This window comes from Globicephala melas, chromosome 17 (assembly GCF_963455315.2).
Source record: "Globicephala melas chromosome 17, mGloMel1.2, whole genome shotgun sequence".
Lineage (NCBI taxonomy): Eukaryota > Metazoa > Chordata > Mammalia > Artiodactyla > Delphinidae > Globicephala > Globicephala melas.
In genome coordinates, this window is record NC_083330.1 from 64,457,216 (window position 1) to 64,478,956 (window position 21,741).

Genomic DNA, 21,741 nt, shown 5'->3' on the forward strand with positions numbered 1-21,741 from the left:
AGTCTGGGAGAAGGGGAGTCCTAGGTGGAGACAACTACAGGTACAGAAGTCCTGAGGCAGGAAGAAGCGTGACAAGTTTGAGGAGTAGATAAAAGGTCAGTGTGGCCGGAGCCTGGTGAATGAGGGGGGAGAGTGGAGGTTCCAGAAGGAGTCAGAGATGAAGCAACCAGGGAAGCAGGAGACCCACCTATGAAGCCATTGTAGGGATTCAGGATAGAGAGGATGGAGGCTTGACCTGGAGTGAGAGCTTTGGAGGTGGTAAAACATGGAAAGTCGAAGCTATTTTGAGTAATAGAACTAACAGGACCCTGCTACCTGGTCCTGGGTACTTTTCCTTGGGTACTTTTTCTTTGCAGATGAGCCATTGATGGGCATCAATGTTGTCGTTCAGTCTTTTTTTTTTTTTTTTTTTTAATTTATTTTGGGCTGTGTTGGGTCTTTGTTTCTGTGCGAGGGCTTTCTCTGGTTGTGGCAAGTGGGGGCCCCTCCTTATTGCGGTGCGCGGGCCTCTCACTATCGCAACTTCTCTTGTTGCGGAGCACAGGCTCCAGACGCGCAGGCTCAGTAGTTGTGGCTCACGGGCCTAGTTGTTCCGTGGCATGTGGGATCTTCCCAGACCAGGGCTCGAACCCGTGTCCCCTGCATTAGCAGGCAGATTCTCAACCACTGCGCCACCAGGGAAGCCCCCGTTCAGTCTTTTTATTTTAAATGCAACACACCTTTATCTTGTCTTTCCAGACATTTGATTTAGCTTTCATAGAAACAAGAAGTCTTTCCTTTTGTACTTATAGTTGATCGACTTATTTAATATTGAATTAAATTATGTAATTACAATACTGAGTACAACAGGTAGAGACAGGTTAGGGAACAAGTGCAACGCACTCTTGCAGAATGCACGATCCACCAGAAGGGAGGGCTTCCTACCCAGTGCCCCACAGCCACCAGCCTCCAGAGCGTCCAGGACCTCCACCAGTAGACTTTATAGAGAGTAGGGGGCATGTTCCTTAATCTGGCTAATAGGTTAAGTGAGATTCATTTAAAAGAGCTCCTACTGATAGAAATACATAGACAGTGCATATTTGTATGTGCCAGACACTTGAATGAAATACTTGTATGGAAATGATTTTGCTTTTCTAATTCTTTTTTTCTTCTGGCTCTACCACTTCCAAAGACTGGTTCTAATTTAAACTGGTTTGGTAGGATTTTAAAAACAACAACTTTGATTTTGTTTTCAGTGTAGTTAAAAAAAAATTAATACTTGGGTTGGGTTCAGAGTTCAGCCAATTAGTGTGTCCATTTTGGTTTGTGAGTCATGTCATCCTGGCCCACATTACTCACAGTGAGGAATGATTCAAAACCAGTGCTTCTTTTCTTCTAGCCCAGAGTCTAAAAATGCTTCAGGCCTCTTTTGTTCTGAGACATCCTTGTTCTAAGGAATCCTAAAGTTACATTTATAGGGGAAAAAAATATCATTTTCAGAAAGAGACTGACGTAAGAACCCACTGTCTTTTCATTCTAGTGCTGAAGATGGTCTTTATTTCCCTTTCCTTTGCATGGTATCAGTGTTGGCTGAACACATTTCGAACTCATTGGAAGTTGGTTACCTTAGGAACAGAAGACTTCAGTATTTCTGGTTTGGTCACAAAGGAGCCATGGAGCATCCTCTTCAGAACCTAAGGATATTTCCTTGGGTACCTGGTAGTGGAGGACCATTCAGACATGGACTACCCTTTCTCCCCAGATCTGGGCACAAACTCTGCCATTCAAAATGGAAATACAGTCAATCAGTGGCACATGCAGGGCACTGTGTGGTTTTCTTTGCTTCTTCCCCCATGGCTCCTTTTTCTAGGAGCTTCCCTCCCACTCTCTTGTCTCATTGTGATGTTTTCAAGATATCAAATATCCTACTAGCATGAACCGTGTGGTACTGAATGAAAGCTGAAGACATTGTATGAACTCATGTCTAACTTAATATAGATACAGGTGGATTTATGTCTATGTCTACATCTACATCTATACCTATACAGCTATATCTGTATCATCTACCTACATATATGTGTAAATATAGATACGTGTGTATACATGGGTTAGTATATACACTTATATTTCCTAGCTCTGTCCACTGAGTGGGCCTAGAAGCAATTAGCACACCCAGTGCCCAGATTTTGTTTTCTAATATCATTCTCCCATAAAAGGACCAGGGCTTCTTGGAGAAATGGCAGATTCTAGGGCTGGGGAAGGGAATATGCAAAATGAGCCTGGAGCATCTTACAGTGCCAGAAACAAAAGAAGTACTCAAGAAGCAAAGTGAGGGGGTACGTCAGGGGGACACAGGAGCCAACTGGAAAAGCTCCCAATAGACAAAGCCGGAACAATCTGAGCAACAAAATGAATAGTATAGTCTTGGATTATAACCCAAAGTACAAAATAAGTATTCATAAGTCTGTAGTGATATAAATGAATTATTGAATAAATAAATAAATGGGGGAGAACAGACAAACCTGAACAGAAGAATCCCAAATAATGTAGCTACTGCTCCCTCCAGGAGGTAGAACGTAACTCTCTGCCCCGAAGTATGGGACATGCACAGTGACTTCCTTTTAATGAGTACAGTGGAGTACATTCCTTTAATGAGTACTGCCCCGAAGTATGGGACATGCACAGTGACTTCCTTTTAATGAGTACTTCCTTTTAATGAGTACATGCACAGTGACTTCCTTTTAATGAGTACAGTCACTACCTGAGCCAGAAGATCAACGTCAGCAGTGTTAAGTCACCTTGATGGCATGTACCCTTGTACCCTTGTATCCTTGATAATGCTGTGATGGGAATAGCACCTTACCTTTGTGATCTTCTAGACAAACCCATAACCCCAGTCTAGCCGTGAGAAAAATATCAGACAAACCCAAATGGAAGGACATTCTACAAAATACCTGCCCAGTACTCTCCTCAACATTGTCAAGGTCAACAGAAACAAGGAAGGTTTGAGGAACTGTCACAGTCTAGAGGAGCCTAAAGACACGTAACAACTAAATGTAATGTGGTATTCCCATGGGACCCTGGCACAGAGAAATGACATTGGGTAAAAACTAAGGAAATGTGAATCAAGTATTGACTTTACTCAATTATAATGTATCCATATTATTTCATAAGTTGTGACAAATGTACAATATTCATGCTACATTTGGGAAACTGGGCGTGGGATATATGGGAACTCTCTGTAGTATAATTACAACTTTTCTGTAAACCTAAAATTTACAGAAATAAAAAAAAAAGTTTCTTTTGAAACCCTCTCTCCCTGCCCCCACCCCACCCACTTTTCTTTCTCTTGACCCTCTCTTAACATAGTGGTCACCGCTCTATGCCCTGGTCATGCAAGAAATTGTAATGGCACAAGCAGGCAGCCTTGGCATCTCTCTGAATACAATGTGGCAGCTCTCGCTTGTTGGTATGGAGAGCCGAATACCACTTCTGGTTTCCCGGCACCCTTATTTCTTGACTTATCTAGTCTCTGGGGGCTTATCTGAGGCATTTTTATGGGCTGTAGTGTGGTCTGAGAAATAGCTAGTTTGCAGCCTGGAGGAGTCCTGTGCGTCGGTCTTTTGGTGCTGCAGGAGCCAGACGCTGCACTGCTGGGGCAGGGACCCAGTGCCCTCTGGGTGAGGACAGTGGGGTGTTCTGAGGACTGACACATCTAACTCTGATTGGGCTGACGTCTTCCTGAAGGCAGCCTGGATATCCCTTTCTGCTCCACCATCTATCTCTGTATATGTGATATAACCTCTGTCTCCTCTTCTGGACCGTTATTCTAGTCTCCTTTTTCTTTTTAATCTTCGCCTTTAAACACTCTCCTTAGATTTACAGGGATTGATTATATGGCTATATTGGTTATATGCCAAGAGGGGCAGAATTTCATGGGGAAGTCGATGGTGAGTTACCACGTGCACCCACAGGACCTGCTCTCCCCATGCAGCCCTGGAGGAGGGATTCAGACTCCCTCCCCACCTACCCGAACACCTGGGTGGCAGGAGCTAGGATTTCTCCAGTGGCCCTGGGGGAAGTAGGTGGGTGGACTGGGGGACAGGGCTGTGCAGCGGGAGGGTGACAAGGCAGGGTTGCTCTCCCCCCTTCCTTCTACCTTTGTCCTCTCCTCCTTCCCCATCCCCAGGCACGCCCTGCCCTCTGAGAGTAGGGGCCTGGGGAGAGGGGAGGGGAGCCTGGGCCGGGCAGGGGTGTATGGAAGGGAAAAGGAGGAAATTCCTGACCACGACAGGGAGGGTGGGACACTCTGGGGACAGACCAGACGGGGGAGTTCTCTTGTGAGGCAGTCCCCAGGTCAAGCGTGGAAACTGGCTTCTGCCTGTGAGTGGTGAGCAACAGGCAGAGAGGTGACTGGTGCCTGGAGCAGCAAGGTCTGGAGAAAGCACGCATAGACGTGAGCTAATTGGCTAAGAGTTCAGACATCAGGGTCAGAAGGACTTGCGTTTGAATTCTGGCCCTGATTCTTCCTGTGTGTGACCTTGAGCAAATGACTTTGCTTCTCCATCTTACTCAGCCTGTTTCCTCCCCTGTGAAATCCCTTTCCTCTCTTCTCCATGTCAGTCATGGCCTTCAGCACTCTCAAAGATTGGCTGTTTTTAATAGATCTCTTTTCAGTCCACTGGTTTGTTTTTCTGTCCTTACTGTAAGCTCAGATCCCAAGAACTGGTTGTTTTCGTTTGTTTTTTAAGACAACAAGTGAACATGAGTGTGTTTTGTCACTGAACCATTTTACGTGCTAAAGCTCATAATGACAGCAGTGTCTGTTAGGTAGATAAACGGTGTGTCGAGGATACAGATGTTAACATAACTTCTTAATTTGTTGATCACGCTTTTACAGCTGCTAGAAAGACACAGCACAGCGTGTGTCTGGTATGCTCTGTGTTGATTACACCACCAAAGTGATTTCCCAAGACCCAAATCTGATCATGTTCTCACTCATTTAAACATCTCCAATGACCACCATTGCCCAGAAGACCAAGCTCACACTTGGAAGGCAAAACCACGGCTGATGTGACCCAAACATACTCTTCATCACCCGCCTCCCCGACCCTCTCCTTCCTTTCACCACATCTATGCCCCAGGAGAATGGATTTCAACGCCTCCTGAACACATCCTGCTCTCTCATGTTTCCGAGTCTCTACCCATATGCTTCTTCCTTTGTTTTTCTGGAAGGTTTCTATGTATTCAAAACCCAGCACAACTGCATCTCTGTAAAGCATTCCCCAGTTCCCCCAGGCAGAGCTCTGTGTTCACTCTTCTTACTCATGGGTAGAGAGCTTTACATGCCTGTATCAATGCACTGACAGCGTCTGATGAATATTGGAGGCATCCGTCTACACTACTGGTCTGGGAATGAACTGCCCAAGGTGTGGCCAGTGTTCTCTTTGTCTTTGTATCCCCAGAGCCCAGCACAGTGATTGGCAAATAGTAGGAACTTAAGCAGGTGAATGAATACAGACCCATTTCCATGTACTTTGTATGTGTTATTTTTCCAAGAAAAGCGGTTATTAAGATGGATTCTGGAGTCCACCAGCCCTGAATTCAAATCTCGGTTCTGTCATTTGTGAATGAGTTTAGCCAGATTACTTAATGTCTCAGTTGCTTCAGCTCATACATGGGAGTAATATTAATCTTATAGGGATGTTGGGAAAATTAAGTATGAAAGTAAGCTACTTAGCAGTGCCGGGCACAAATAATCATCCAGTGAACTATAACTATAATTATTGGACCAAAGTGTCCATGTTCTCATGACAGAGACCCCTTTATGTGTAGCAGCACGTGGCTATGAGACAAACACCTTGGAACAGAGATGCTATTGGTGCAGGATCAATCCATTTGAGAGTCAGACCATTAACCTTGATCCTGTTGGCACTGTGCCCAGCCTAGTTGTATTTGAAGATCTGAGGGAAAACTCAAATGGCTCAAATGTCTAGAGAAGCAAGAAAACCCATTTAAACCAGGTAGCAGATCAGGGAATTTTACCTCTCGTTACGTTTCATATAGGCAAGTCAGTTGTTTCCTTGCCGCTGGCCTTGGTGACTGTCCTTGGTCATTATTAATAAATGTAACTGTTTGCATTTTCTAAATATGTTGAAATTTCACAAGTCATTTATTTACAGGACAAACACCAAAGCAAATCAACCCAGTTTTTGGAAAAGCAGCTGATGTAGGCGTAATCCACATCTTACATTAACATGGAGGATTTGAAATTGAGCACTTTGGTCTTTCTTGTACTTCAACCATTTGCTCTTTACCCAGAACATACATATCCCTGTGTGATACGTATTCTTTTAAATGTTTTATTACGAAGGCATAGTTTTTCATCAACTGCAGATTTCATCTGTGCTCAGAAAGCATTCAGTGACTGCCCTCAAGGAAAATTAAGAGGCAGCCCAGATACTCGCTAAACCAGCATTCAGGGTGACCTAGTCAAGCGTCTTGAGGCTGCTGCCCTTAACTTAAACAGTTTGCCCCGGCCGCATGGCTCAGGCTGCCAAGGAAATAAACCAGGACCCTCGAGGGTGTTTCGTGCTAGAGTGGCATTTGCAAATCTGGTTTGGGGGGGCTCTTGACAAAGGTGGTTCCTTCCTGTGCTCCTCTTGTGCTGACTCGGTTCAGTGCAGGAGGGCCACCAGCAGTTTCTGGAAGTCCCCAGAGGTGTCTGAGCGAACCATGTCAGAGAGAGACTTCTGATACTTTTCTTGGAACTTGGCTTTTATCCCCTGAAGGTCCACCTGTAGGAGAGATAACAACAGCAACTGGGACATTTATAGCGTTTTCACCGTAAACATAGGCAGCCACTGTTCTGAGCACGTCATTCTCACTTGCTCATTAATGCCTCAAAGCAGCCCTTAAGAGTCGGAGTTATTATTCTTCCTATTTCGTGGCTGAGAATAGGAAAGCTGAGTTCAGTGTCTGTGTGTCTGTTCCAGTAAAACTTTGTTTATGGACACTAAAACTTGAATTTCATATGATTTTATGTGTTACAAAAATATTATTTTTCCTTTGAGTTATTTACAGTTACTTTAAAATAATCATTTTCAGGTAACAGGACTGTACAAAAACAGGTGGCGGGCCTGATTCGGCTTGCAGGCCACAGTTTGCTGACTCTTAGTATAAGGTTAAGAAAATTGTCAACACAGTTTGAAATGACGCCTTTTTTTTTTCTCTTGTACCCTGATCAGCAAGGATATTAGTGCCAAACAACAAAATTCAATTCATTATCAATTTTTAGGACTTATTTTGAATCTACGGTTGACCCTTGAGCAATACAGGAATCAGGAACGCAGACACCCCCGTGCAGTCTAGAATCTGTGTATTGCTATCTCTGCCTCAAAAACAAAGGAATTTGATCAATGACTCACCCAAGGGCAGGAAGCTGAAACAGTTTGGATAGAATCAGGCCTCAAACCCTAGTTCTTTTGATTCTACATATTGTGATCTCTAATGGAGCACAAACTTCTCCCCACACTTAGTTAATGTAAGGATCCATAAAATGAAAATACAGGTGCTGTTATTTACTGAAAAACTCTGCATATGGGCGCACCCACACCATTCAAATCCACGTTGTTCAGGGATCAACTGTAACTCATTGAAAAGCTTGAAAAACCTAGGTGCTGGAGGTGGGGAAAGGACTCAGAAGAAACAAATATAAAAAGATAGTTCTGCTCTGAAGATTCTGACCACCTAGTAAAGGAGATAATACTTGCACCATGGAAGATATAATTCCAGAAAGAACACAGTAAGTCTCATAAAGGAAGCACAGAGCTCTCTTTAACCAGGAGTTTTTTGTTTGTTTTTTGTTTTTAGCTTTGTTGTTATCGTTGTTTTTAATTTAGACTCTATCTTGCTTTCTTGAGAGACTCACAAACCATTGCTCAAGCTTCTGGTTCTTTTCTTCTCCTGCCCCAATTAGAGGGCCCAACAGGAGGGAGAAAGGTGAGAGCAGGAGAGGGTAGGAAAGGGAGGAATTGTTGGAAGTGGATGCTGCGCAAGAGAGAGACTGCATCAGGCAGGTGGGCTGTGATCCCTGCTCCCCTGGCTGGTAGGCTGCTCAGCTGGGGGAGGGGCAGGAAGTGGTGGGAGGGGTGGGTCAGTGCAGGGATGGGGTGGGGCTCACGGGGCTCTGTTCTAGTACCTGGTGGCTTTGGGGGATTAGGGGATCTGGCCAATATATCTGGCTGGGCCAGAAGCATTCCGAGGGGATGGTCCCCATGTGGAGATGGCCCAGGACCTGTGGTCAGTACTGAGATAGGACAGAGCATCTTGGAATAAACAGGCTACAGCTCATGCATGCTGGAGTGAATATGGCACCCTGAGGAGCCCTCGGAGTGGTCCGACCCCCTGGGGTCTTTAAAATCCTTGCTGGGCTTTGTCACCAACCTGCTCCTTGGAGTGTCTTAGGATCTCCAGAGACTCTGGCTGGGGGAGGCGAGTTACTAAGAGACAGAGATACAGAGAAGGCTGAGACCTGGAGAGATAAGGGAAAGAGAGAATCAGAGCAACCAAAATAAAACAAAGAGAGTGGCAGAGAGACTGGAGGAGGGAGAGGGGAGGAGGAAAAAGAAAGGGGCTTAAGAGAGAGAGGGAAATATGAATTGTGGAGGAGGGAGGAGAGGAGAAAGAGGGGGAGGAGAAATTCCAGGAATAGAAATAAAAACGAAAGAATAGTTGTGTTGCTAAGTTATATTTCAAAACAGTGTCAGATATTAAGTATTATTTGTCAAAAAGCTGGGGGCCAGAATTTGGGTTGGTATCTTTTCCCCCTCATTTAACACGTTTTTGAGGGAAGATGTCTGTGGTTTTCAAGTGCCCAGTTCCACTTCACTCTCCAAGGCCTCTCTGCTGTGGATGAAATGCCATTTCCCATTTATTCTGCAGTTCCTCCTCTCTGTGGCCCTGTGTTCTGAATATGAGTCTTGACAGCTGCTCCCAAGCTTCTGGCCACTCCTCTTCCTGTGCCTTTGTTGTACTCGTGCACTCTCAAAGGGGGGCGATATTGTTCCCAACGGGGGCAAAAACTGGTTCTTAGAGGGTGAAAAAACATCTTAATCTTCTTATGTAAAATTAATTACGTATGTGCGTAGGGAACATAAACAGATTCACACAGTGTATGCCGTGTTAACATTTCTTGGAGGGGAGTGACAGTTAGGAGAAAACTGGGTCTAAGAAGGCTCCCTGGGGGGGAGGGTGGGCGATCGCTAATTTAAAAAAGGTTGAGAAACATTGTCTTGTACTGATGTGGTTTTTTGTGCAAAATTGTGCTTCTGGGATGTGTTTAAGGAAATAAAGGCCTAGCTCAGGAGTCGGGAAATTACTTGCTCGGGTGATCTAGTCCATTGTTCACCTTTCAGAGTGTCTGTTTTACCTTCCTTAAAATGGAGCTGCCGTATCCGGAACAGCCCCTCCAGGTTCCCTCCACACACTACCCCGAGCTCTCCGGAGCCACAGACGACAGACATAGAAGCCGCTAACGTTACTGCATTTGTATAAAAAGAAACAGACTGAAGCACAGCACACTGTCCTCTACAAAGTCTGGGAAGGCAAGGGCCCTCTCTGTTTTACTCTTTCTGTAAATAGGCTCTTACTAAAAACGACCGGTAGATGACATCAGTGGTGGCAAAACGAGAAGGTGGAGCCCAACGAGTGCGTCTTACCTCCGCCTGGGTCACAATGATGTCAATGAGGGTCTCCTCGTCGGTCCCCGCACCCTTCATGGCCTTGTACAGACAGTCAGCAAAGTAGCCCTCGAGGTCCCGGGCACTCCTCACTGGGCAGGGCAAAGGGAGAGAGAACGTGATGTGTTCATGTTTTGTGGAATAACACAGAGACCCTGGGAAGGAACAGAGCTGGCTCAGAGTGTCACCTGGCTGCCCTTGGAGCTGATGGAATTGTGAGGCCAGTGTTTGAAAGGAGCAGACTTCACACTGTTGATAATGGGATCTGGAAGATTCCCCTGGGGTCAGGGCATCTGGACTCTTGGACCAAAACCCCTTCAGACACCTAAGAACCTCTCCTGTTCCCTGAAGACCCTTGGGAGGAGGCGGAGGGCTGTGACCATCCTCAGGCCCTCCCTGTAAAGTTCATGATTCTCACCAGCAGGAATACCTTCTCATCTCTAAGAGAAATCTCTGATGTCAGAGTTGGGTTTGGAGGGGAAACACGGACTGGCTGGCAACCTTGCCATATAAAACTTCATAATCTTGAAGATACGCTCAGTTGGACCGTGGCCCTCCTCAGCCCATGCTAAACAACCTTCCTTTCTTTTGTTTTTCCTCACTAGGTTTTATTTTTTTATTTTTAAAAATATTTATTTATTTATTTTGGCTGCCCCGGGTCTTAGTTGCGGCACACGGGATCTTAGCTGAGGCATCATGCGGGATCTAGTTCCCCGAGCAGGGTTGGAGTCCAGGCCCCCTGCACTGGGAGCACAGAGTCTTACCCGCTGGACCACAGGGAAGTCCCTCACTGGGTTTTATTTGTGAGCTTCATCTCTGAATCTTCTCCAAGGTCCCCGCAATCATCTTAGTTCTCCATCTGGGATGTGGGCTTGAGGCAATGTTTGATCCTGTCTACAGAGCACCTTCCTCTGATGCTGCTAGTTGCTCTTTTCTGGCCCTGCCCCAGCCAGAAATGAATAAAGCATGATCTAATCCTCAGATTAACAAAGTATGGTTTCTATTCACCAATCAGGGGATGGGGTGCATCTCTGCTCCTGGGGATAAATCATGATTGCTCTCCCCTCCTCCAAGTCTCGTATGGGTCCACCAGGACTAACACTTTGGGAGAATGAACCCTTTACTGTTTATGTTGCTGACATTTACCTAGAACACTTAACGTTTTTGATGTTAGTGGTAAATAATAAGGAATACATTCAGCATAAGTGTGGAATGCACATCCTTAATGTGTCCTGCAGTGAGAACTCTTGTCTTCTAGGTAATTGCCGATAGAATGCTTACCAGGAAGGGGGAGGAACAGAATTAGGAAAGCAGAGTCTAGGCTGTGGGGGTGGGGGGTCTGTCTCCTTATTTTATAGGTCATGTGGCAGCCGCCAGCATGTCAGTGGAGAAGCCCAGACCCAGGAGTCTGAATCCACAAGCTGCTGGATTGGTGGTGGTGGTGATGGGGTGGGGGGGGGGTGAACCTGGCAATTTGGGGAGCAGCGTGTTTGAGACTCACTGTGACACCCCCCCCCAGACGTTCTGAGCTAGTGGCCTCACAAGGTTTTCCCGAGGACCCCGTCCTTTGTGCTCGTACTAACTGACGCTTTAGTGATCGTCTGCCTAACTTCAGTGCGTTCCGTCCCCACACCAGTGACTTCCCCCCCGACACTCCTTCTTCCTGATATTTTGGGGAGAAAACTCAACTTTTCTACCGCATACAGTCTATGCCTGGTGAACAACCTTTGTTGTTCGCAGCGGCAGGAATAGCCCGAAAGTTTGGGTGGGGCCAGCTTGGGAGGATGCGGGAATAAAGATCTTCGTGCGTGTGAGAGGAGGGGCAGCCAGCCAGCCCGCGGTGCCTCGGCCTGCAGAGCAGGGGCTCTCAAACTCCAGGGGCGTAAGATGATCACGGGAGGAGCTTGTCAATGTGTGACTCTGGGCTGCATTCCAGGAAGTCCTAAGTGGGTAACCTGGAGTGGCCTCCCGAGACTTTCACACGCCTCCCCACGTGAGTCTGATGCAGGGGGTCCATGGACCCCGCTTTGAGAAGTGCTGCTCCGAAGGCTGCAAGCGGTGGGAACCGTTTGGTCGCATAACACCTCCTCCTCAATTTTAGTGGCAAACTGGCATCTTTATGAGTTAGGCGGGAGTAGGGTGGGGAGTGTGTAGAGAATTTAGTCATGAAGTCATGTTCCACTCTGTGTGTGGTTCCTTTTCGAGGTCTTTTCTAATCTCTTTTATATTTGCTACCAGTGGAGTCCACCCAGCTCCTGCATTTCATGGTCCCCCAACTGCAGGGATGGGTCCTTTCCTTCCTCTGGACCTGCCTTGCTCTGATTGGTTTTGGTTTTATCTTTACTGTAGCTCAGTCTGTTGATTTGTGTGTATCTGCCATGAGTTTGAAGCTTCTTAAGAACAGGAACTGGACCTATTTACCTCTGATCCCCACGCCTGGCTCAACTGCTGGCCCAGGCAGGTGCTAAGTAAATGTTAAAGGGTTGAATGGTTTTATTACCATTAATACTTAATTCTAATAAGAATTAGTATTAATCTTCTGACTGAACTCTGGCGTTCTCCTGCTTCTTTACACTGCAGGTACAGAAAGGCTTTGGAGCCTTGTAGCTGGGCCATGAGTAGATCTCTCCGTTTACTTAACACACTCATCCTTAAAGCCCTAAGGACAGTCATCTGTGTGTATCCATTGTGGGACGGGAGTGACATTAAGGATGTTCAGGCCTCTATAACAATAGCAGACCTGCTAATCTGAATGCAAAATGAGGGTGGAAAAAAAAAATCAATTGCTGACATTGCCCCCAAAATCCCATCAGAAAAACAAAACAAAAGGGTTTGGCAGCGAGAGCACATTTTGTAGCTTCCAGGGGCTGCTTTTTTGGTTCTTCCTCTTCTTCTGGGGATATTCTCTCCATTTCTCGTGCCATTTGGGTTGCTGCCCTGGCCTCCTCACCACCGGAGTGTGGACAATGGACAATGCCTTCATTCCGGGGCTTGCAAAAATGAGAAAGGAGCCTGCCAGCCACAGCCCGGTACCCACCTCTCTGCTATTTCCTGCCTACGGGCAACACCTGGAGAGAAATGCCGGGCGTTTGCTTGGCACGGCCTTGATCTAGTCCCCCCGCCTTGCTTTCTACACAGACCTCCTTCATTCCAGTGTTGAAGGGAACCAAATGGAAAAGGTCGCCCTTGGGCCATCAGGCACCCGCAGAAACTTGTTCCTGGATCCGAACCTGGGTGCTTTTGAGTGTGTGTCACATGAACCGCATGCTGCCCCACGAGACTAGACAATGGTCCCAGGCTGTTGATGGAGGCTCTCGGGGCTCCATGATCTTAGTGGGACTGTCATGGATGCTGTGGTAGCTCCCCCAGCTGCTGTCTTCAGGACAGCAGGCATTCATGCCAAGTGTTACCTGCTGGCTGCTCAGGGTTGAGTCCCTTCTCAGGAGGGAAGGACTGACTGGGGTCATATCCGTTAGGAGTCAAAAGAGGCAGCTATCTTCCCCAAGGTTGCAGATGCTCCCTGGGTGCAGCCTGACAGCTGCTTGATGTGGGGTGTGAAGACCTGGTCCCCTTGCCTCCACTTTGGACATCCTGACTTCAGGGCTCCTTGGGGGACCAGCACAGCTCCTGTTGCAGCTGCATCACATTCATTCTCTCCCTTCGCAATGCTGCTTAGATGTGTGGTTCCCAAGCTATTCCTTGAAAGCTTCCTGCACACAAACCTCTGTCTCCAAGTCTGGTTCCAGGGAGCCCAACCCAAATCAGGGGCTTTCCTAGCTTTACTTTACCGAGAGTTAAGTAGGCCTTCTGCAGATCTCCTGACGTTTCTGCTTCAATGGCCTCTTCGATGTCTTTGCCAATGAGCTGGAGAAAGAAAGTGCAGCTGTTAGTCCAGGTTTTGCTTTTGGCCTTGGTGCACTTGAGGCTCGTTCTTCTACAAAAAGCAATAGACTCTTCCAGATTTGGTCACGCGAGGACCAGAGGAACTCTGGGATTCCTCTCTGGCCTCAGCCCTTGCAGGGCTGGGGATGGTTGCCCGCCATTTGAGTGGGGACTCTCATGGCCTAGGAGTTAGTCCCGATTTGACCCCTAATGGATGTGACCCCAGTCAGGACCACTCCCTCAGCCTCAGTTTCCTCCTCTGTGAAATCAGGGAGTGGAAAAACAATGAATAAATACTGCAACAATATTCTTTATGTTTCTATCGTACTTGAGTTTCCTACGTGTTTATAAAAATTCTTTCCATTTCCAATTTTCCAGGAGGCTATGGTTATAATCATCTCCCACACCTTCCTCCGTTGTGGACTGAGACTGGGAGCTCGGGCACCTACACTTTGGGTGACATGAATAGAGGTTGTGAAGTTCATGGTAAGGACTTGGTCTAATGTTTCTGATACTGTGGGGCTACTTGGGCTGGGAGCCAGGGGCCGACCATGTCAAATGCTGCTTCTTTCCCTCTGGGGACACTCCAGATGATCTTATATTCACCGCCAGCTTGTTCTGCACAGCATTACACATTAGGTTTCCTTCCAAATATTTATAGAAGCTGAAGTTCAGAGTAAATTGTGACCACGCTTAACACAAGTACCGCCTGGGCCAAGCTCAGGGCAGGCATATAAAGAGAAAGGAGAACTTTTGGTTGGGTTTGGGAAATGCAATTAAGCATTAGAAATACTGAAACTTCTTTCTTAGAAATTATCTCTTGAGGATATGACACAATTGTGAGTCTATAAATAATTGGGACCGTTAAGGACATGCCAGTGGAGTTTATGTAGTTTATTCTGAAAACACTGGTAAACAACATATTCTTTGTGATACGAGCACAATAGACATGGGGGGAAGGAGGGTCCAGATTTAATGAAACCCGTAGCTTGATGTCCTCATCATAGTTGGCCCATCTAGAGGTCTGGTGTGGAATCGACCTAGATAAGAAAGGGATTGGATCGGGGGGGCTTTCAGTCCCTTTCTTAGCTGTTCTGAGGTGTTGGGGGTTGGATGTGGGAGCTGGTATTTCAGAAGAAACTGCTATCACTTTTCCCATGAACAGGGTTCTTGTTGTGTAGACTGAGATTGTGTTTCAAGAGGACATTGTCCTCACACAGGTCTGTGCTTAGTAAAAAAAAAAAAAAAATCCTCACATTAAACCACTTTCCATTATTATTGTTAGTACTGGGCTAGAACAGTGTTTTTAAATTTTCTGTAGCATCTCAGCCTACACAACAGATAAGAGCAGGAAAACAGAGCTGTTCTGGGGAGGCGGGAGATGGGCTCCTTACCGCAGCCCTAGACGGTAATGCCAGGTTCCTGGCCTCTCAGTCTCTTTGCTGCCCAACTCCGGGGGCACTATTCATGAGATACAGTGAGACGGCATTGCCCTTTCTTCTCTACCTACCTCCTCCCCCCCACTCCCTCCTGGTAGCTACCAAGCCACCTCCAGGGACTCCATTGAGCACAAATGGAAAACAGTCCACTGGCCCAAGCTACCGAGATGCTCCTTTGCAAATGGAATGCTTCTCACTTATCGGAACACTTAATTCTTAGGGGGCTCTTTGGACAAAACCAGGTTTTCTGATCTCGGTACAAAAACCCATTGCCAGGGTGGATTCCAGACAAGCCTCAAAGGCTTCTAGTTTACCAGGTAGCATTGCCTGTGGGGAGATTATTAGAAGAATAGGAGACACGTTTCTTTCTTTTAAAACCAATGCCCCAAACTGACAGCGTGCCCACGGCAGAGCCCTGTGTACTCTGACTTTGGTTATAGCAGTTAAAGGGCTAAAGGTTCTAGAATGGGCTTAGGAACACTTTAGGGAAGGGGAGAACTTTATGGTGAGGGGTGTGGTGGTGAGGCAGTGACCTGGGGCTATGGGTATGTGTACCTACAATTTATACTGAGCCATGTTTTGGGAACTTTATAACTCTACAAGCCTTTCCTATTTGGTAGATTTGGGGACGGTGATAATCTTTCACGATGCTGCAGAGCTGGGGAAGCTTTGTTGCTTGGGCTGGGATCTCGGAGAGCGTCAACAGTAAGACTCAGGTTTAGAGGGCAGATTAAGGGCAAAAACCTGAGTTTTTGCGCCAAAAATTAAAATTCGACTCTATGCCAGGACAACCTATGCCGTATGACACACTTCACTGATCTGACCCTAGCATCTTAGTGCTTTTAGCCAGAGACCATGAGAAAATTTATGGAGCCAGGTTCCCAAGATCAGGATGAACTCAGAAGATCAATGATAAAGATCAAGATGAACAATGTTCCAACAAGGCTTTCGGAATGATGAATAGGTAGCATTTTAGAGCTGGTTTCATGTAAAGAATTATCAGATCAATTGATTCTCTTACTGACCATTTGAGTTTTAGCTCTGTTTTTTGACACTGTCGGTTCACATAAGGCGACTCATAACAACTGCTAATGTTAATTGAGCACCTACTTCATGCCAGGCAATAAATGCTTTAAATCTGTTAATTTATTTAATCCTTACTAACCCTGTGAAGTAGGTACTATTATTATCCCTATTATACGGTTGGGGGAACTGAGGCACAGAACCCTTAATAACTTGCCCAGGGTCATACAGCTAGTAGCCTAGAGCAGACTTGTTAAACCTTAACATGTATCAGAATCTGGAAGATTTGTTAAAACACAGACTATAGGACCCTAACTCCAAGGAAGCTGATTCAGTAGGTCCAGGGCCGGCACTAAGAATTCTCATTTTAAACATTGTGTCAAGTGATACGGATTCTGCTGTTTGGGGATTAATTTTGATAACAATCGGCCTAGGGAGTATCCTTAGATAGTCAGTAGCTCACGTACACACACACACACACACACACACACACACACACACACACACCTTCACACATATGTGTGTTTCTATAGTGATCTCCAATGACAGCCACCCCAGAAACTCCATCCATGGCCCCAGTCTTATGGGAAGAGGGTCTAGGTCATGGAGAAGGCTTCCAGCTCAGTCTACACAGCTCCAGGCCCAGGGGCCAGGGGAGTACAGGGTCAGCTGCCTTTGATCGCGGCTCTGGGCAGGATTTGAAAGCAGAGGGCCCTAAGGGCTTATATACAGTGATGATAAAATTCCAAAGCTTTGTTGTCTTTTCATCTGCTGGCAACACATAGGAAATGCTATTTTGAGTGAGGAGCGGCCAGCTCTAGCTGAGGTAGGAGCTCAGGCTGGGGAATCTTGGAATTCTCATCCACTTTCTGCTACTGACTTGCTGTGTGGTCCTGATAAGTTACAGATGGTTCCTTACTTGTAACAGATTTTCCTCCACCAGCAGTTGTGGGTAACAATGGCTCTTCAGCCTACTTTTGAGTTACAGTATTCTTGTGAAATTGAAATGAGACACAGGGTACAGATGTCCTTTAAAACCATTCCACAAATATAAAATAGGAGACCAAAACAAAATCTGATATTCCACAAAGATCTTCTTGCAATTAAAGACTGATTTTCAGGGAAGGATTAACCACTAAGTGCCTTGAAATAGCTAACTCACCTCGTTGACTTAAAATTTTCATCAGATTAAAAAAAATAATTGTATAAAAGTAACTGATACACATCTTTCCAAGAGTGTATCTCTGAGGTATTATCACATCTGTTTTGGGAGCAGTAGGCACTGTTAGCCCAACTGTCAATTGGAATAATAGTAACAGCAAACATAAGTAAGCTTACCACATGCCAGATACTGTCCTGAGCCTTTTATATTCATCTTATTTAACACCTAAAATAACCCCGTGAGGGTGGGGTGTTGATGTTCACGGTCCCTGTTTTACAAATGAGGATGGTGACATCAGGTCACTTGTTAGTGATAGAACCGGGACTTGAACCTGTACCCTGTGACTCTAGGGCTTTGCTCCTAAACTTGACACTCCCCTGCTTCCCTAGCCTCTGTTGCGAAGCAGCGTTTCCCAGACTCAGCAGTGCTCTGGGGGCCGAATGACTGTTTGTTGTCGGAGGTGCCCTGTGCACTGTGGGCTGTTTAGCAGCATCCCTGGCCTTGACGCTCTAGATGCCAGTAGTGCCGCTTGCCCCAGCGCACCTTGTTGTGACAACCCCACATGTTTCCAGACATTATCCAATATCCCTTGGGGGGTGCAAAATCACCCCGATTGAGAACCACTATTGTAAAAGACACCCCACCCCCTGCCGCCCAGTTCCACATCCCAGAACTCGGCTTCTTTTGGAAATAACTTGAGACTCAGTTTCCGTGCGAACTCCTTGCCTTAGTACTGGATCACTTACAACTTGGTAGGCTTGAAAGGTGGCTCGTAACTGTTTGTGATTCCTCTTGGCCAGGACTTCATTGAAGGTAAGCTCGTCCGTGCCCCAGCGGCCTTCCCCTGCCTAGAGGGCCGGGTGCAAACATTTTGAAAAAGCCTTTTGCAAAAAGACTGAATAAACAGAGCTGTGACCAGGCCTCCCTTACAGGAAACAATAAAATATGCACTGAATCTAAGCCACATTGATCGCTCTGGCACTTTAAACTTCTAACCCACAAGTACACCTCACATATTTATGTTATTTATACCTTCCCTTGTTCCAAAATGGATCTAAGGTGGTTAACCCCAGAATATAAGAATAGAAAAAGCAATTCTTTCAGGTTCATGAAGACCATATATATGAAAAATATTTTAAAGATCATACTTATTTCCCAGGTAATTCCAATTCACATAAAATAAAGTAACAGTTGTTGAAAATAATGTTAATTAAAAAAAAAAAGGATTTGCAGAGACTGGCACATCTGCATACTTACATCGTACAGATCTTTGGCATCCTGACCAGCTAGATCTTTGTCTACATTATCTCCTTCATCGCGATTAGCCTAGAAAAATCAACACATTGTTATTAACTTGAGTTCCTGCTTGACCACAGAAAACAAAAAGGGAAAGTCCTAGAAAAGGGGGTGATTTCAGAGGGGTGGCCTGAAGCTAGACAAAACCTGGCAAAGTGGCAATGCTGCTCTTTGCTGCCATCTTTTGGGCACAACTGATAAACAGAGTAGCTTCTGTGACAACACATTTTTCCTTTTGTTTTGTAGAAACCAGGGTCACTCACAAACCCCACTGACCTCTAAGAAACCTCATGATGTCCCCTAGAATGAGTCTGTTGGGAAGCTATTAGTCTTCCTTCCAAAATATCAAATTTCACTTCTCAGGGTCCCAGCCCTGAAGAGCCCTGAATGTTGGTCATGGAAAGTTTTGGAGGTCTAACCTAAGCCCTTAGTGGCAGGTGGAATTCTAAGATGACCCAGGTTGCCCACACTCTTGTATAATCCCCTTCTTTTGAGTGTGGGTAAGACCTGTGAATATGGTGAGATACCACTCCTGTGATCATATTATGTTTATATGGCAAAGGGGATGTTTATAGATGTAATTAAAATCCCTAATCAGTTATCCTGGGTAGGTCTGACCCAATCATATGAGCTCGTTAAGGTCAGAGATGGAAGAAGTCAGAGACATGAACTCCTGCTGGCCTGGAAGAAACCAAATAGCCATGCTCTGAACTGTCTGTGGGGCTACGACAGGGAACTGCAGTTGGCCTCTAGGAGCTGAGTGGTCTCTGGTTGACAGCTAGCAGGAACATAGGGACATCAGTCGTACAACCACAGGGAACCGCAATCTACCAACAGCCAATGAGCTTGGAAGAGGACCCCAGGCAGCCCTGGCCGACACCTTGATTTCAGCCTGGCGAGACCCCGGCTAACCCGCAACAGGACCCCTGCCCCATGGAAACCGCTAGATCATGGGTCTGCATAGTTGGTTGCTGAGTTTGCAGCAATTTGTTATACAGCAGGAGAACACTTATATACTCTTCGTGCTACGGGTGAAGCCTACTCTGTGTACTCTCTGCTATCAGTCTCTCCACATCGAGAGTAATGAAGCAGAGAAACACACAAAGCTCATAAAGTTGGGTGTGTCAATGAGAGTGCAGATGCCATCTGGCTGGGGACCGCGGGGGCTGTGTCCTAGCAGGGCCAATTCTTAAAGCCCTGCTTTCCAGGCCAAGCTCCCTGCAGCAGTTCTTACAGGCCTAGACTTGGCGTGAATCCTGGAGGTAAGTTGTGTCATGAAAAGGGCCCTACTTGGGGTCAGATGGGCTGGTTCTTGCTCCTAAGCTGTGTCTTACTGTGTGTACACCTAGAGGTTCCTCACTGGCAAAGTGAGGTGGTGATGCTTAATGAGATAACTCACTAACAAAAAGGGATTGTAAACTGAGGTGGATTGCTATGATGGGAAAAATACCCATTGAATAATTTCACATGAGCTGGGCTGACAGAACACAGGTTGATGATCCCTCAGTAACATTTTTAATAAAAGAAGGAAATGTTTATCATCGAAATTGCCTTTTTCACCATGGTCCCATGCTGCCAAGGGCTGTTTCCCAAGATCATAAGGCAGGTTAGACCTTTTTACTTTTACCTGTAACAGGGAGACCAGGATTTTTTTTAGGCTTCCACTTGTGTCACCTTTGACATCTGATTCAAGGCTCCTGTCAAATACTTTTCGGGAAGAAGAAAGGAGGAGAGAAAGCAGATTTAGTCTCCCGGAGGTATTTTGGAAGGAACATTCTTTAAAGTCAGAACAAACGGTCACTTACATCTTTGGTAGGCCTCTTTAATGGCGATGATTTCCTAGGAGAGGTAATAAAAAAAAATCAATACTCCAAGGTGGGGTTAATCAATAATATAGGCAGAGACAAGCAAAGGGAAGAGGCAGGAGCTTGTCTCTGGGCACAGGATGCCTTTGTGACTTCCTGCAAAGGGGGTTGTCCCTACAGGTCAAGGTCTAGGCCTAGAGCAAGTCCCCAGCTGTGTGGAGTCCTTTAGCATATGTCATCCTTAGTTAAAAGTGAAAACATTACAGCTCAGCTAACATCTTCTTTCACTACCCCCTCACCCCATCTCACTCTCCCTTCCCCACCCAGGTAGCCAGTGTTAGAAGTTCAGTGCATATTTTCCCTTTACGTTTGTATACATATGTTTGTGCTACTGCAAATATATAGAACTGTTTTGTGTATGTGTTTAAAAAGTGGAATACTGTTCATATTGTTTGTTCTTTGACTTATTTTTTCACTCAGTAATAGGTTTGGGAGGTCCAGCTAGGCTTGTACATTAGTTAGTCACCTAGTGTTTTTCTTAAATGGATACAAAAGGTTCCATCCTACAGTAGGCCCCTGTTTATTTAGCCAGCCTCTGATTGATGGACATTTAGGCTGTGTTCAATTTTTCTCTACTTGAAACAAGGCTGCACTCAGTAAACAATTTGCTGTGTACAGGAGTGCAAGCCTCTCTCCAGGGTGTGTGCCGGGAAGAACTGCTTTACAGGCACACCTTGGAGATACTGTGGGTTTGGTTCCAGACCACCCCTATAAAATGAGTGTCATAATAAAGCGAGTCACACGAATCTTTCGGTTTCCCAGTACACACAAAAGTTATGATTATACTCTACTGTGGTCTGTTAAGTGTGCGATAGCATTATATCTAAAAAACAATGCACATAACTTAATTTAAAAATACTTTATTGCGGGCTTCCCTGGTGGTGCAGTGGTTGAGAGTCCGCCTGCCGATGCAGGGGACACGGGTTCGTGCCCCGGTCCAGCAGGATCCCACCTGCCGCACACCGGCTGGGCCCGTGAGCCATGGCCGCTGAGCCTGCGCGTCCGGAGCCTGTGCTCCACAACGGGAGAGGCCACAACAGTGAGAGGCCCGTGTACCGCAAAAAAAAAAAAAAAACTTTATTGCTAAAAATTCTAACCATCACCTGAGCCTTCAGCAAGTCGTCATCTTTCTGCCAATGGAGGGTCTGAAATATTGTGAGAAATACCAAAATATGACACAGAGACAGGAAGTGAGCAAATGCTTTTGGAGAAATGGTGCTGATAGGCTTGCTTGATGAAGGGTTGCCACAAACATGCTATTTGCAAAATCGCGATAAAACGAAGCGCAATGAAACAGAGTATGGCTGTATATTGCAATGGCTTGACCCACTTGGGAGCTGCCTCTGTTTACACTT

The 21,741-nt window shown here is 46.0% G+C and overlaps 1 protein-coding gene across 1 annotated transcript in view; it reads right to left on the reverse strand.

Annotated features, from left to right (window-relative positions):
* Positions 1 to 6,194: 6,194 nt before the first annotated feature.
* ANXA13 (annexin A13) overlaps positions 6,195 to 21,741 on the reverse strand; it is a 48,848-nt gene continuing 33,301 nt past the window's right edge. Inside the window, exons 6-12 of the mRNA XM_060287074.1 lie at positions 20,327 to 20,360; positions 20,149 to 20,228; positions 18,483 to 18,551; positions 17,972 to 18,073; positions 13,508 to 13,583; positions 9,699 to 9,811; positions 6,195 to 6,776 (exon numbers count right to left, since the gene is read on the reverse strand). Of these exons, the coding sequence (XP_060143057.1) occupies positions 6,657 to 6,776; positions 9,699 to 9,811; positions 13,508 to 13,583; positions 17,972 to 18,073; positions 18,483 to 18,551; positions 20,149 to 20,228; positions 20,327 to 20,360 (594 nt within the window). The 3' untranslated portion in view covers positions 6,195 to 6,656. The remainder of the gene's footprint in view (positions 6,777 to 9,698; positions 9,812 to 13,507; positions 13,584 to 17,971; positions 18,074 to 18,482; positions 18,552 to 20,148; positions 20,229 to 20,326; positions 20,361 to 21,741) is intronic.